The sequence below is a fragment of the Morus notabilis genome, unplaced genomic scaffold, assembly GCF_000414095.1.
Source record: "Morus notabilis unplaced genomic scaffold, ASM41409v2 Scaffold168, whole genome shotgun sequence".
Classification (NCBI taxonomy): Eukaryota; Viridiplantae; Streptophyta; class Magnoliopsida; order Rosales; family Moraceae; genus Morus; species Morus notabilis.
The window spans coordinates 419,286-434,819 of record NW_010367753.1 but is presented as its reverse complement, the minus strand read 5'-3'; the positions used below and the strand labels follow the sequence as shown (position 1 = coordinate 434,819).

General features: G+C 38.1%; 3 protein-coding genes across 3 annotated transcripts; 1 reads left to right on the top strand and 2 right to left on the bottom strand.

The window, feature by feature from the left end:
• The first annotated feature begins 1,428 nt into the window (after positions 1-1,428).
• Positions 1,429-4,582, top strand: LOC112094518 (protein FAR1-RELATED SEQUENCE 5-like). The gene is made up of 2 exons (XM_024175573.1): positions 1,429-1,617; positions 2,007-4,582. Exon 2 carries the CDS (start codon positions 2,011-2,013, stop codon positions 4,366-4,368), a length of 2,358 nt encoding a protein of 785 aa, XP_024031341.1. The 5' UTR covers positions 1,429-1,617; positions 2,007-2,010; the 3' UTR covers positions 4,369-4,582.
• A 101-nt stretch (positions 4,583-4,683) lies between these two features.
• Positions 4,684-8,098, bottom strand: LOC21400663 (protein WVD2-like 7). Its single transcript, XM_010113346.2, has 9 exons — positions 7,869-8,098; positions 7,277-7,741; positions 6,852-7,175; positions 6,696-6,745; positions 6,524-6,595; positions 5,670-5,772; positions 5,498-5,560; positions 5,247-5,360; positions 4,684-5,109 (listed from the first exon to the last, which is right to left on the bottom strand). Exons 1-9 carry the CDS (start codon positions 7,944-7,946, stop codon positions 4,882-4,884), a joined length of 1,497 nt encoding a protein of 498 aa, XP_010111648.1. The 5' UTR covers positions 7,947-8,098; the 3' UTR covers positions 4,684-4,881.
• A 1,537-nt stretch (positions 8,099-9,635) lies between these two features.
• LOC21400662 (peptidyl serine alpha-galactosyltransferase) lies at positions 9,636-14,586 on the bottom strand. Its single transcript, XM_010113345.2, has 8 exons — positions 13,851-14,586; positions 13,444-13,614; positions 12,892-13,135; positions 12,559-12,759; positions 11,791-12,266; positions 11,239-11,403; positions 10,905-11,148; positions 9,636-10,730 (listed from the first exon to the last, which is right to left on the bottom strand). Exons 1-8 carry the CDS (start codon positions 14,162-14,164, stop codon positions 10,110-10,112), a joined length of 2,436 nt encoding a protein of 811 aa, XP_010111647.1. The 5' UTR covers positions 14,165-14,586; the 3' UTR covers positions 9,636-10,109.
• Positions 14,587-15,534: the final 948 nt, after the last annotated feature.

Sequence of the window (15,534 nt, the reverse complement as noted above, 5' to 3'; positions counted from 1 at the left end):
CAACCTTTCTACCAAACTCGGAATTGAAAGTTGCAAGGATGTCGAGGCACGTGGACCACGTTTTCCTTAAAACAGATTCGTCCCCTTCGGCGTGTGCTTGAGGTTACGTTGGACGTCCGTCTCCCAGGATACAACGACAATGACGGAAGCTCGATATACTTTCGGAACTGCCCAATGAACTAGAATCGGATCTTTCCTCTATCACCAAAACCGAACAACAAGAACTTACACGAAGGAATTCGGAAAAACAAAAGAGACGAGAGAGAGTGAGAATGCTCTATGGAGGTGTGAGCAATGTTCATGTGAAGTATGCCCTCATATAGGGTCCAAAATATAGGTGTTACAACCCAGATTTAATCCCGGATTAATGGTGTTAAAAACAGCCATTACTATGCAATATTAAGAGGCAAAACCGGTATGTCATCCCTTGATGAATTTGGCCTCATACTGCATACTTATTCAGTTTTTTGATGATGAAAACTGAAGCCATCAAAGCTTAATTCGGTTTGTCTCCATTGATCACCATTAAGCCCCCATTATGGGCATTTAGCAGCCATTAAGCACAGCTTTATGGTAAGACCAAACGGCTAGAAGCAAAAAATAAAAAGAAAAATTGCAAAAGTAGGCTCGCACGGAGCGGGTTTTCTGATCCGGCATTCGTGTCCGCAGGGTGCGGACGCACACATTAGCCCCCAACCCGCCGGGATTGTGATTCGCACCCCCCCTGCGCGTGAGAGAGCCTCTCTAGTATACATGTTTACCTAGGCTTCAAAGTGCAATCACTTATAAACACCACATTGGCTTCACTCCTAGCCAACGTGAGACTTTTGTAATTTTCTTCTACATTTACCATTTCAAGTAACATACTTAGATCATCAATTTCTCATTCACCTAAAAACTATTTTGAGTGTATGAATACTCGATTTTGATCTCCTCGTGACGGAAAACGTAAATTCATCGAGACCCGTCCTAAAAACCTATTAGGCTCTATTTAAATATGGGCCTCAAAATGTACCTTTAAAATGGCTTAACAAGCCATTTTTCCTAACATTTTTATCTAAAATTTAAAAATCTTCCGTAAAGATGCTCTAATAAACTACTACAAGTACAATATATTTACACTTCACTTCAATAATTATACCGTAAAATCTACTTTTATTCGCTTCAATGATTACATCCTAAAATCAACTTTTTATAAGTACGCAGTGCTTAACGTGAGTTCGTGACTTATAACATTGTTGGACTAGGAATAAGGCGCACCGACTTTCAGCATTGTTTGTCCGCAAAAGCACCCTGAATGCAAACACGCTGATTGGCAAATGATTTGCCGCCACGTCAATTCAAGATGCCCACATCAGTTCACTGTCCTTTATTACGTCTCTTTACTCTTTTTCTTCTTTTTTCTCCTTTTCTGTAACCGAACGACGCGGAGACGAGCCCTCATCTCTACAATTCCTCCGGTTGCTCTCTGCCGTTTCACACTATACAGTCCGGTCAATTAACAAAATCAGATAGATCTGGTCCGTTGAATCTCCCCAAGCGCATCAAATCCTCAACGCTTACGACGCAGCGGAAATTTCCCGTTTCTTCTTCTGCACAATCACTCTCGCTCTTCAGGTCTCTCTCTCTCTCTCTCTCTCTCTCTCTCTCTGCTGGGATTTTTCTTGTTCGGTTCATCCGAGGATTACTGTCTATTCACATGCTTGGCCTTTTGTTTTCCTTGGCTCATGTGATTCGATATTCGTGTGGTTTTTGGCTCCTTATTTCTTCTTTATCTTGGAATTTATCTTTTTTTTTTTCCGAGTAATCTTGGTGTATTGTTTAATCCATTGCATTGTAAATTTTTCTGCTAAATTCTAATGGATTCCGATTACATTGTAAAGATTTAAACTTTAAATAACGGTTCTTGCTGATCGAATTCTGCTCAAATATTGAAATTTGAAAGTGTTTCTCTGAATCTTGATCACCATTTCTTTTGCTTTCTTGTTACAATGTCGCCAATGAAGGTCAATGGACTGTACCGAGCCCGATATATCGAGTCACCGGCGAGAAGAAAATGACGATAAGAGCCTTCAAATGGGTGTGGAAGTTGTTAATGGTGAACGCAAGGGCCAAGTGGAAATTGATGGTGAAGAATGTCAAACCCCGAAAACAAAATTTTCGTCTTCTAACAAGTGTGAAATGGATTTTGATCGTCAGTCGGAGTCTCGGAGCCCGAATGTTAGCCGTGGTGAGGTATCAGAAGCCGGTAGTTTTGTTAAAGGTGAGGAAGATATGTATTTGGTGCCGGAAGTTGGTATGGAGTTTGAGTCAGAAGACCAAGCATATAAGTGTTATAGCAGATATGCTGTCTTGGAAGGTTTCAGCATCAGAAAAGATTTCGTAAACAAAAGTAGGATAAATGGTGCAGTGGTTTCCAGAAGGTATACTTGTTACAGGCAAGGTTATCGGCCCAACAAGCAGAATTCGAGTGCCGGGAAGCCACGGCAGGAGACGAGAACCGGTTGCTTGGCACATATGACTATTGCACGTCAACCCAACGGCAAGTTCAGCGTCACCCATTTGGAAAAAAAGCACAATCATGAGTTTGTAACCTCTTCTACGGCTCACTTGTTGCCCTCGCAGAAGAGATTGACTTTTGCTCAAGCAGTTGAAGCTGATTTGGGTAATGATTGTGCGGTGGATGGGGTGCTGAAGCTTGGAATGGCGTTTGACTCGGAAGATCATGCGTATGAGTTTTACAATGTGTATGCTGGACGAGTAGGTTTTAGTGTTAGGAAGGATTATGTAAATAGGAGTAAGATAGATGGTGCTGTGGCGTCGAGAAGGTTTACTTGCTTCAGGGAAGGTTTCCGGCAGAGAGACAGACGGGATATGAATGTTAAGAGGCCTCGAAAGGAAACCAGGATTGGATGTTTGGCACAGTTGGTCATTTCTCGACAGCCTGACGGTAAATATCGTGTCACTCACTTTGAAGAGAAGCACAATCATGAGCTTGTCGCTCCATGTAGAGTTCACATGTTACGATCGCAAAAGAGATTAGTTGCGGCTCAAGTTGAAGGAAATTTAGTAGATAGTCCTAACGGTCAGCCAATGTTAGCTTCTGAATTAGTGTATAAGAATTTTAGAGATTGCAATGACCTCAGTTTTGATCCCATAGATTATAAGAATAAACTATCTTCCAAACGCACAACAGAAATGAGGGAGGGAGAAGCTGGAAAAATTCAGCAATATTTTCAGGGAAAGCATAAAAACCCTTCATTTTTCTATGTTATGCAACCTGATGCTGAAGATCAAATAACGAATGTGTTTTGGGCTGATGCAAAGATGGTGATGGACTATAGTGATTTTGGTGATGTTGTTTGCTTTGACACAACTTACAAGATACATAAAGATTCCAGACCTTTTGCACCGTTCATCGGAATAAATCATCATAAGCAAATGATGATATTTGGTGCTGCACTTTTGTACGATGAAACTGTTGAATCTTACAAGTGGCTATTTCAAACTTTCATAGAGGCGATGTCTGGAAAAAAACCAAAGACCATCTTCACGGATCAGGATGAAGTGATGGCTGAGGCAATCGGTTCAGTGTTTCCAGGAACACATCATCGAATGTGTGTGTGGCACGTCTACCAGAATGCACTGAAACAGCTCGGTTACATGTTTGCTGGTTCAAGTTCCTTTGGCAGTGATTTAAGCAGTTGCTTTTTTGATCAGGAAGAGGAGGATGATTTCAGTAATGCTTGGAATGCTATGCTGGACCTGCACGGTCTTTGGGAAAATGAATATTTGCATGGAATATATGAAGATAGAGAAAAATGGGCCATACCATATGGAAGGCATATTTTCTCTGCTGACATAGAAAGTGCATTACGATGTGAAATTTTCACTTCAAACTTGAGAAAGCACTTAAAGCCTGATTCAGACGTGATTTTGTTGTTAAAGCATCTAGCAAAGGTAGTGAATGATCTGCACTACAAAGAGTTAGAAGCCAACTACGATATGACCCAACGCCCATCAAGGATAATGGGGGATGTGATTCTTTTGAAGCAAGCAAGGGATATTTACACCCCACCAATTTTTGAACTGTTACAGCAGGGATATGAAACGTGTCTGAATATCGTTGTGAATCGCTGCACTCATAGTGGGGCATTATTCGAGTACAGAGTAAGTATATATGGGCAACAGAGGGAGTACACAGTTACTTTTAATTCTACCGACGAGACCGTTGCCTGCAACTGTATGAAATTCGAATTTGTTGGAGTTTTATGCAGCCATGCGTTGAAAGTGCTTGATTATAGGAACTTGAAGTTGATTCCAACCCAGTACATTTTGAAGAGATGGACAAAAAATGCAAGAGCTTGAAAACTACTGTGGTAACTTTTGGCGCTAGCGCATGAGAATTGTTGGCTAATTGGTTATTGTTGCTGGATTTGGAGAATCAACTTAATTGTATTTCCGACATTAGGTGACCAAAAATGTAGTTTAGAAACAGAACGTAGTGCAAATACTGTACAAATATCTTTCTAATAACTTCTTGTATTTTATGTTGATTCACAATAAAAGAATATCAAACCCTTCTTTCTCTGTGCCTTTATCTTCTTTTACTATGGTTCTTTTCCCTATTTATTATATCACCTTTCAAGAGGGATCGAAACAAAAATCAATGGGAAGTGTGCATATTACCAGTAAAAAAAGCACATCACAGTTCATATCCAAGGATTCAAGTCTTACATCAACAAGATTATTCTACAGAATACTAGTTACAAAGTGGAACTTGGAACGAATTTATGAATAGATCTAACTCTAATTCTAATCTCTGAAGAAAACGTTCTGTTTTCGACGCAGACTTAAAGATTTCTCCGCTCGGTTAACTAACTAACCATGCTGAATATTTGGAGATCTGTTCTCATGAGTTATAGTTGTGGTCCTTGTGGCTCTTGAAATGAGAGAACAAGTAGGGCTTCGAGCATTCTTTCCCTGGACCTGCTTGGGGCCATTGTTCTTCACTGGTGGCCTTTTAGGAGTTTGAGGGTTTCTGCTCTCAACTCTACTGGGAGTGAACTTGCTTTCTAGCTTTGGTGATTGAGGATGAGTAAGTGGAACCTGCCAAAAAAAAAACGAGTGTAAACCCGAAAAAGAACAAAAAGTCCGGATGTCAAAGCTCAAGACTTGATGATCAATTCAGATTTTCTGTAACAAATTTCTGAACCTCAATGGATAACATAAAGCTAAGAAAGTACCTTCTTTATATCGTCGTTCTCTGCTGCTTTTCTTTGCTTATAGAAGTCGGGCAGTGGCCTGGCTTTAAAGCAAAAACCTGGACGCAATATTCCAGTTTCTGTTTCTGGTTTTTCCTGCATAAATGATTGGTAAGTAAATTGTTATATATTGTTAGACACACAAGTGTTTCTGCACTTTTTTTTTATTTTTTTTACTTCAAGCTAAATCTTGTATCAAGTATTTGTATCAATTTGTTGATGAGAGGAACAACCTTGACTTGTGTCTTTAGCTGATCTTTTTGTGCCCCGTTGGAATTGAACTTCTCTTCAAGTTTCTGAAGACAATAAGGAGAAAATGAGATTGATTAATGATGATAAGCAATTTTGATAGCACATAATTTGAGTCACATAAATGAACAATGAAAAGAAAAGTGAGAGTCATACCTCCTTTCTTTTGGCAGCTCTCTCTTCAGTTCTCAAGCTGAAAGGGGTGTAGGAGAATGGGGAGCGCGTTTTGTTTTTGCAAGCACTCAAAAACTTTGAACAACTGGCCAACACACGCAAGAAAAAAGCAAATCAGAAAAACTCAACGGTTGCGACATTTTAAAATACTACTATGAGGAGCTTATATTAGAGCGCGTTTGCTAACTCGTAATGGAATGTATTAGAAAAGAGATTTAAGAGAGGAAAGAAGACGAAAAAGAAGGGAATCAATCATTTAATAATACAAGTGTATACTTATCCATCAACAATTAGAAATGTATTTTTCCCTCGAAAGAAAAAGAATTGAAAAAGTGTATTCTTAATTTAGTGAGTGAACACAAGGATCATTGGAAAGAGAAATACTCTCATGTTTTCTTTCCATTGATGTTATGTAAGCATTGCCCTTAAAGTAGACTCATGTCCAAAAATGAGATTTCATTTGGAAGGATGGATAAAAAAAAAAATACAAAGGGCAGAAAATAAATTGAGGAATGGGAGAAGTAACTGCTGTCTTTTCCTCATTGCTGCTTGAATCTGTTGGAACTTGGAAGAAAAGAGAATGAGTGATTTATATGATTACTACTCTAACCATCTCTTTAAAATGAGGACAAATAAGTAAAAGCAATTATATAAGAATTCAATTTCAAATTTTCAATTGAATAATATCTCCAATGATAAATGTATTATAGGTAAGACCTACTAGTACTTTTTCCACTTTGTTTTCATTTTTCATTACCTTCCCCTCCCTTTCTATCTTCCAATAAATTGCAAAATTAATATAATAGAGCAAGTACTAGAGAAAAAGAGATTATTACTCTGTTGCAAGCAAGCGCCATCTTGGTCCTGTTCTTCCAGAGGCTGAGGGATTATTAACTGGTGTTGTAGCCCTATATTATTCAAATAAATAAAGCACAGTTTTTGTACACAAGAATCAAATTTACTTATATTTTTAATAGCATGTGAATTATATCATTGTATGACATGTACCTTCTATTTGCAGAACATGGGGTCTGCTGACTTGTCCCATTCTTAGACACCTATATGTTTTAATGACAATTAATCTCTTTTAGTACACTTGACAAAAAACAAAAAATCAAATGCAATAATAAATGAGAAAAATTTCAGAGAAAAAGAAAAAGGTACCGTAATTGGGGTCCTTAAAGGAGTGGAACAATAATCTTTAGTAGGCTTGGACGAAGTGGTCCCAAATCTGGAATTATCAATCTTTCTAATGACAGTTGACGTTAATCTATTAATCTCTCTAATGGGAGTGAAATTAACTGCCTTATTATGAAGTGATTTTGGTGTTGATCTCTTCTTATCCGCTGACTCTAATAAAGGCTTTTTGCTTAATGGAGTGGCATTAGGAGCTGCAGATTTTGCTGATGATTTTGCGGAAACTGCAGATTTTGTTGTTGATGACTTTGATGAAGAAGAAACCGTTATCTTCTTCTTTTCTTGATCTTTCTGCAATAACCAAAAAAAAAACAAAGAACAACTATGAGCATCACAGATTTGTAAAGAAAAACAAAAATTTAACTGCAATTTTGATACATCAAAACTATCACCTTTGACACAGATTTTTCCATTTTTGCTGTCCTCTCATTCAAGTCTCTTAAAAACTCAACCTTTTTAACATTCTCAACGGAAACTGGTTGCTCAGAATCATCCATTTTAGCATCATTTGCATGATCAACAGCCCTACTTTCGACCGATAATTCGTGTTCATCGACGGGGACTTCAGAGTTTGAAACCGGCTTATCCGAATCTTGAGCTGTGCTGTTTTGATCTGAAGAAGCAGAAGCAGCAGCATTGGCCTGTTCCAACAAGGCAGCCGCTTTTCGAGCGGCGAGGTTCTTGTAATGAGCTTCGAAGAAGGCTTTCTTCTGCGCCACCGAGCCCGGCCGTGAGTACCTCTCCGCCTCTTCGACGTAGCGGTTGTGAGAGAAGGTCGACCATTTTTCCCACGCCAACGACTCTGACATGAACCTTCCAAAAGATACTGATTGCCCAAGTCCATGAATGGGATTTCCCTGTAACAAAACAAAAAAGTGTTCAATTTTTTTTAGAAGGATAAAACAAAAACAAAACAAAACAAAACAAACATGAGAACCCAGATGTGTTTTTCTTTTGATGTACAAAAAAAAGAAAAAAAAAGACCTCATTGGGCTCATTGGGAAGGTCTGAAACGTAAGAGAATGGCTGTTGCACATGCATGAGACAAGTTGTTTCTCCCATTGGTAAGTAAGATAAGAGAAACTCCCAAAGTTCCAAACTTTACAACTCTTTTGCTCTTTCTTTACTTATGATTGTGAGATTATCTATATGGCTTTTTTCTCAACGCTCAGCTCAAGCCATTTGAATTTGAAATTTTAAATGGAAAAAGTAGCCCCAAGGCCCATGTTGTGGAAAAGAAAAGTGGCTTCTTTCATTGGGAGATATTGAGAGACAGAGGAAAAAGAAACAGCAGCTTTAAGTGAAAATCTTTTTTTATTTCAGAAGTGGGGTCTACTCAACCATGGTTTTCGGAAACATCTCCAATTTCTTTCCTGCTTCTTGTGGACCCCACATTTTGAACGCCCCCTTCCAACGGCCGAAATTCTGGGGTTAATTTGAATTTTTAAAGAGGACCCCTTTTATTTTTATTTTTTTTTAATTTTTAGTGGCCTCCTTTTTAATTGCTATATTTACAGCCTGGTTTTCATTCCATTCCTCACATGCAAGTACAACATCAAAGATGATGGTAATTGGAGGAATGGGACTAGGTATATTAAGTTGAATAAAACCTACTCTTTAAGAGTTTGTTTAGTACGGAGATTTAAATCAGGATAATTCTAATCATGATTCATAATTTTGAGTTCAAATCACGATTCTAAAATCATGATTTAGAATTAGGGGTTTGAATCACCTTGAATTAAGAGGAGGTAATTTTAGAATTATGAGTGATTCTGGTTTAAAACATCACATTATATTCTGAATTATCTAAACCAAACATTAATTCTGAATCATGATTCAGAATCACTGTAAACAAATGCTGATTCTAAACCAAGATTCAGAATCATGATTCTAGATCCATCTGCCAAATGAACCCTAAGATGTGAAAGGTGGGACTAAAGTTCTTAAACCTTTTTTTAAAAAAAAAAAAAAACAGAGATAGATAAGTTTTGATTCATGCGTTTAAGTCAATGATTTTGATTCTAAATTTAAATTTTGCGAAAGAACTTATTGTCAATAACCATTTTTGTTTAAATTTTTTGTGAGAGAAGATTATTGTAGCAGAATCATAATCATAATTTTAAACGTGTGAACTAAACATGCCCTAAGTGTGTAAGAGAGTGAAGCTTTGGCATTATTTAACAATAAACTAACCTTAATCCCAAGAAGAAACAAGAAAGTGGGTGGTTGTTAGGACATGGAGGGTAGAGAGATGTAATAAGCTGAACAACCAGTAGTTAGAACATTTCCTTAACAAGGCAAAATGTATGCAATGTGGACTCTTTAGATGGTTGGTTTAAGACTTGTAAATGTAAAGCTTTTCTCAATTTTGGAATATGTAGTATGAAACTAGTATTATTATACTTAACAAGGAGGAGAAGAAACCATATTTGGTGTTGGGTAGAAATAGAATTGCTGGCTGAATTTAGTTGGTTTTCATGTTTTGAGCAATTAGGTAATTAGAGCCAAATAAATTGTAGGTGGGGGTGGTGACAATGAGGAACAAGTCAAGAGTTACATGGTCCAAATCGAATATTTATTCACACCAACAATGTCATGGAGCTTGGAAGGAACAAATAGATTGGTGAAACGGATTAGGTAGTAAAGAGCAAACCAATCAAAATCTTGAAAAACCGGATTGGATTGAGATTTCAAAAGTCAAAACGGCACGGTATTCTTGAATTGACCGTTGCTCTAGTAACGATAAAACATGTCGTTTACAACAACGAGGTGTTCCCATCCATAAAAATTAAATATTACATAACATGTGTTGCTCATTAAAAAAGAAAATGACATAGTTATGCCTAAGCTAATGAAAACGACGTGTGAATCAATCATAGTAAACGACATACGAGTGTTTAAACTACAAAGAACATTTTTTTTTTTTTTTTTTTGGGTAAGCAAGCTACAAAGAAAGAATCTCAAGGATGAGTAGACACCCGTAATTTACAGAATGTTATCCTCCAAAAAAGTGAGAAAAATACAATGAAGAGATTATTGATGGAACCTTTACTCGTAATCCCACAGAAAGAAAGCACAACGTTTCCAAGGAATATGTAACTTTGATGTCTTCTCGATACTACCCTATGTATAAATTATGATCATTAATTAATATTGGTGTGGATTTCCTTCTGTGTAAGACTCGTAATACACCTGCCATTTTCCTTTTATTTTAAAATGAAGATTTCAAGCTTTTCTCTTGTTTCTATGGTGCCTACCTCTTGTGCCTTTCCCTTTATGACCCGAAAACAAGCACAATAATACTGCCAAGAAACCCAATCCGGAAACCGCCCACAGAACAACAAGCCAGAAGGCCAATGGCCTAAACCCACCATCTGTCCGAGTAGGTTCTGACAATTCCCGAGAGGTGTTCGTTTCCGCCTTGTTGCTCTTTACAGTATAACTTGTGTCAACCTTGCCAAATTTCCGTGAATACGCAACTTCTGTAGTAGTAGTAGTATTATCCGAGTTTAAGGTGGCAGGTGGGGAATTTGGGTCCTGGCATTTCCTTCTCTCGTGATGCAGCCGCAATGCCTCATTGATTGTTCTTATACATTCTATGCTAAGGAGATCCCTCTGCATTATATCTTTGTCAGTGTCGTTAAGTATCGATGGTTCAGGTGGGTCCGGAAACTTGGCCCAGCATCTGTTTACCATATCAGTGTCCCTCCATTTTGCTTTGTCAAAGCTCCAATTCCCAACACGGAATTCCAATCCATAATGGAAAACTCTATATTTGACGCCAGGTTCAGGAACATATCCTGGGTATATCATTATCTCATCACTTATGAGATGCCGTAACTTGAGCTGCAAGGAAAAGTGGAAGCAAAACATGATCACATCAAAGTATCCAAGAGACACGTTAAATAGTTCTACACCTACTTGTCAAACGAGTGAAGAGTAAAATGAGAACGTGTTAAGAATGCCAAGAGAAGATTAATAAGCTACAAGATAGATGCTGTACAAGTAGAAAATAAGTACCTCTGCTGCGCCAAATGAGTAACCATACATCTCACTGATCCACCCGGATGCATATATGTCGCCAGTGATATTTGTGGCGTAATGATCTTTGTCAGCCCTCACTTCCTCGGTTTTGTGCAACCAAAGTAAAGCGAATTTGCGGAGGTCATCTATGTGCATGATGATCACACCCCCAACCTTATCACAGGCCTCAGGATGGCGAGTATGGAGTTTTGCGAGCTCATTGTCACATCCAATAAGGTATCTAGGATGCATGAACTAGAAAAGTGAGCAGCAGATTGATAAAGAGAGTCATATTATATTCCTATATACTTAAAGGCATAATGTGTCTTACTCATAGGGAGTTGAAACTGGGCGCCCACGTTCCGCTTTGAATTCCCATGGTGTAATTGGACCTCTCATTACCATGTCAGCATCAAGGATAACTATAAACTCTGCATCAATTTCTGCATGATTAAGCCAGTGAAGGACTGCAGCTGGTTTGTTAATTGCTGGATACCTGACATGGAAGAGGGAAAAAAAATGAAATTCACCAGTGTTATAGTGGGTAGGAGAACGGGTAAGTGTCAGTCAATCAGTCAGTTATCTTTTAATGGAAATTGACAGCTATTTCAGAGAGAATACAAGATCCGGTTCATTTATTACACGAGAACTCCAGAAACATTAGATGCAGTACCCTTGAGAGGATAAAGTTACACATTTCTTATAATGAACAGCCACATATACTTTAAGATATTAACATGTGTAGAATTGGTTGAAAAAATCATGCACTCAAAGCTAGTGAAATGTGTAATCTCAGATGCTGATGCACATCTTAAGTCACGTTTGAGGAAGGAGTTAGCCAACTGGGAAAAAAAAGTAGATAATTTCAAGATAACAGTATTACCAATCGTCTGTTAATGGATGTCGGCTCATGGATGGAATGTAATGAGTGGGAGCCAGGTCATGGCCCTTGTATTGTTTCAAATCATCATCAGTACAGCTGAGAAGCCGTGTGATATTTCCAGGCTGACCACTCAGGCGGAAACTATGGATAAGTCCCACAGTCTGCCACTCAAAGTAAGGAGTGCATTCTGTGGAGAATACGGTGTGGATTTTTGGATGTGGCTTCTCAGCTTCATAAGTGACCTCTTGCGGTTTTCTGTCCTCCATAAGTTCCAAACTGGCAGGAGTTGGATGTTTTGGCTTGGTCAGTTCAGCAAAAGTGTTGCTCTTAAGAAAACTTAAGTACTTTGACCATTTCGGTGAAGGGCAACCATCTGCTGCATGTTGTGCTAAAAGACCTTCATTTAAAGTGTTAATGCACTCTGTGTTTATAAGCAGAGACCGCTTTTTATTTGGATCAGGTTCCATCATCTTTACCTGCACCAAAAGAAGGGAAAAAAAAAGAGATTACCACTATACAAACAATTAAGAGCAAGAATGTAACTTTCCACGGACAAAACCAAAATGCTATGACCAAAAGCCTGAAACCTATGTACATCAAAACAGATTTGTCGCTCAATGCTTTGTTCGATCACAGTGAATTCGAATGATCCCCAATAGATCATAATTGTAAAGAGAAACAAAATGATGCTTTGACACAAGTGGATATCTCTACATATTTGACACTCCCACACAAGATAGACCAGTAATCTATTTTTGGTTCATTTACCTCTTTAGGATAAGGAGGTTCAGTGAAGAGTTTCCCGCATTTATAAACTATATCATCTTCATGATGATCTAATTTGCTAAAAGACCAATTCCCCACTTTAAATGGCAAGCCATAGTGAAGGAGAATAGGCTCGACACCTTCTCGTGGAATATAGCCTGGGTAGATCATCAAATTATCATTGATCTTGTGTCGAAGGCCTGCCTGGAAAAATAAGGAAGATAATAATAGATAGAAGTAATTATTAGTATCAAGCACAAGAAATTATGTCTTCAGATAGATTCTTGTCTGAAAACAATACTGTTTTAGGGGGGAGAGACTGAAAAAAGTTCTCACTTCGGCTGCACCAAATGAGTATCCATACATCTCACTGATCCACCCTTTCCCATAGATATCACCAGTAAAATTGGTTGCCCAGTGAGCTCTATCTTCGCGCACTTCTTCTGTTTTCGAAAGCCACAAGGGCGCTAGTTTTCGAAGATCGTCTATATGCATCGCTAAAAGTCCACCAACTTTATCACAGAGTTCGGGGTGCTTTGTGTGCAAATCAGCGAGAATATTATCGCATCCAACCAAGTACCTGAAGGAGAAATTCATTATACTTATGTATGTTGATTGCCACAGTCCCTACAAGGGAAAGTAAGAAACAAAAAAAAAAAAAACAAAACAAAATGGTCCATATTCTAGAATCCAACAACCAGAATGAAAAATTTACAGTGTTTAAGTTTTGATATTAGCCCTTGTCTCCTCATACATATCACTATTTGTAACTAAAAGGATTTATCCTACAGTAATTAACGAGATCATAGTTGGCCTTAGCTGTTCTTGATATAGAAAAACAAACTTAAGTTGCAAAGGGGAATAAAAAGAGAAAAAAGAGGAAAATACCCATAATATGCAGCAACAGGTCTGCCTTTCTCAGCACCAATTTCCCATGGTATAATTGGCCCTCTTATGATCATATCTGCATCAAGAATCACAACCCAGTCTACATTCTCCGCTTCTTTACTATGCTCTAGCCAGTGAACTACTCCTGCTGGCTTATTAATTGCAGGGTACCTGAAAAAAGAAACCATATATATTAAACCAAAAACGAAAAAAAAAAAACCCCCCCATTGCAGCATAATTGAAGCGGATTACAATGCAAGCAATATAGTAGTTAATTATAATGACTCCATATATGCTGAGAATTTGTAAAGACATGCACACATATGAATATAAGCAGAAATAAATAAAGAAACATATACATACATACATACATACATACATATACATATATATATATATATTAATACCAGTCACTAGTTTTGGGGTGTCTGCTCATGGAAGGGACCTCAAAGGTAGGAGCCAAGTTCATCCCTCTGTAACTCTTCTTCTCGTCGTCCGTACAGCTGAGCAAGCGGGTAATTGGGCCGGGTTGGCCGGCCTTCCTGAAGCTGTGGACGAGCCCAACCGTCTGCCAGTCGAAGTAGTTCTGACATTCCACCGAGAACAGCGTGTGGATCCTCCACGGAGGTTCCTGCGGATATCTCTTCTTCGCTTCTTCGCTCCCATTCACGCAAGGACACAGAAACAGACACATCAAAACCCAGAACAAGAATTCCGCCATGGATGCTCCTCGAGGCTCGAATCACGCCCAGAATTCAAATGGGAAATTCTCGACTCTCATAGATCTAAAAAAAAAAAAAACAGAGCTTTGCGTTGTTCAAGTCAAAACTCGATTTTTTTTTCCTTCCTGTTGTATCTATCTATGGGAGTAGGTTAGTGAGTGGGGTCGAAATTTGCATTAAAATAAGAATTATTCTGCATCAGTTTGTTTTACTATTTCTCGTAGACAATTCAACGGGGCTTTAATAATTGGTGTCTGATATGAATTTGAAGTACCTAAAAGGCCCTAAACTTTTTTTTTTTCCTAATTTCTACGCAAAGATTTCCATCTTTTGGAGCCGTGGAAGAGAGAAAAATGAGTACATTGAAAAAAGTACCAAGTTGATTGGCTCACATGATCTGCAGTCAACCTGTTTTATATTCTCATAGCTGTTTTTTTTTTTTTTTTTTTTTTTTTTTTTAAATGCAATTCTCATAACTGAAAGCTGATGTTGAATGAATCACAAGGTCAAGCGCAATTGTTAGGGAAATACAACAATAACGTAAAAAACGACGAAAATCTAAAAACGACATGACTTCTAAAACGACAATAATGTAAAAAACAGCAGGACTTGGAAACGACAATGATGTAAAAAACGGCTGGACTCGGAAAACTACAGCAAAAAGAATACGAGAGACTAGAATGAGAACAAACCAATGTAGTATTACCGATAAATTTTTTTTTTTTTCCTATAACATATTAAAAATACGATTAATAAGATGATCAAAACTCCAATAGCAATAATCTCTCTCTCCTTTTTTTTTTTTTTTTAGGATAGCTCATTTTGTACAGATGCAACAATGGGCCGGAGCCTATAGGCCAGCCTAGGCCCATCCTGATATAGTGATGGGCCGGGCCAACCCGTCACTATTCCACGTACGACCCAGCCCATAAATATTGGTGGGTTGGGCTGGGCCAACATATATCGATTTATAGGCCGGCCCGGCACGGCCCATGAAAAATCATGGGCCAGGTTGGGCTTGGACCGGGCTGGGCCAGCCCATCTAGACCCATGATGGGCCGGCCCAGCCCGGCCCGTCTAGGCCCATAATGGCCCAGCCCAGCCCAACCCATCTAGGCCCATAATATTTTTATATTTTTTTTCTTTTTTTTAGTAATTTTGTAAACATCTTATGTATAATTATCCTTATTGTACTCTTTTTTCCTTATCAAGGTTTTGTCTTACTGAGTTTTCCTTAGAAAGATTTTTATTTAATGAGGTAATCGTAAATAAAATATCATTTTCTATATTTCCATTGACTATTTAAACTTATATATTTGTTAACTTATTTAAAAATTCAAAAATTAAAAAAATTAAAAAAATTAAAATT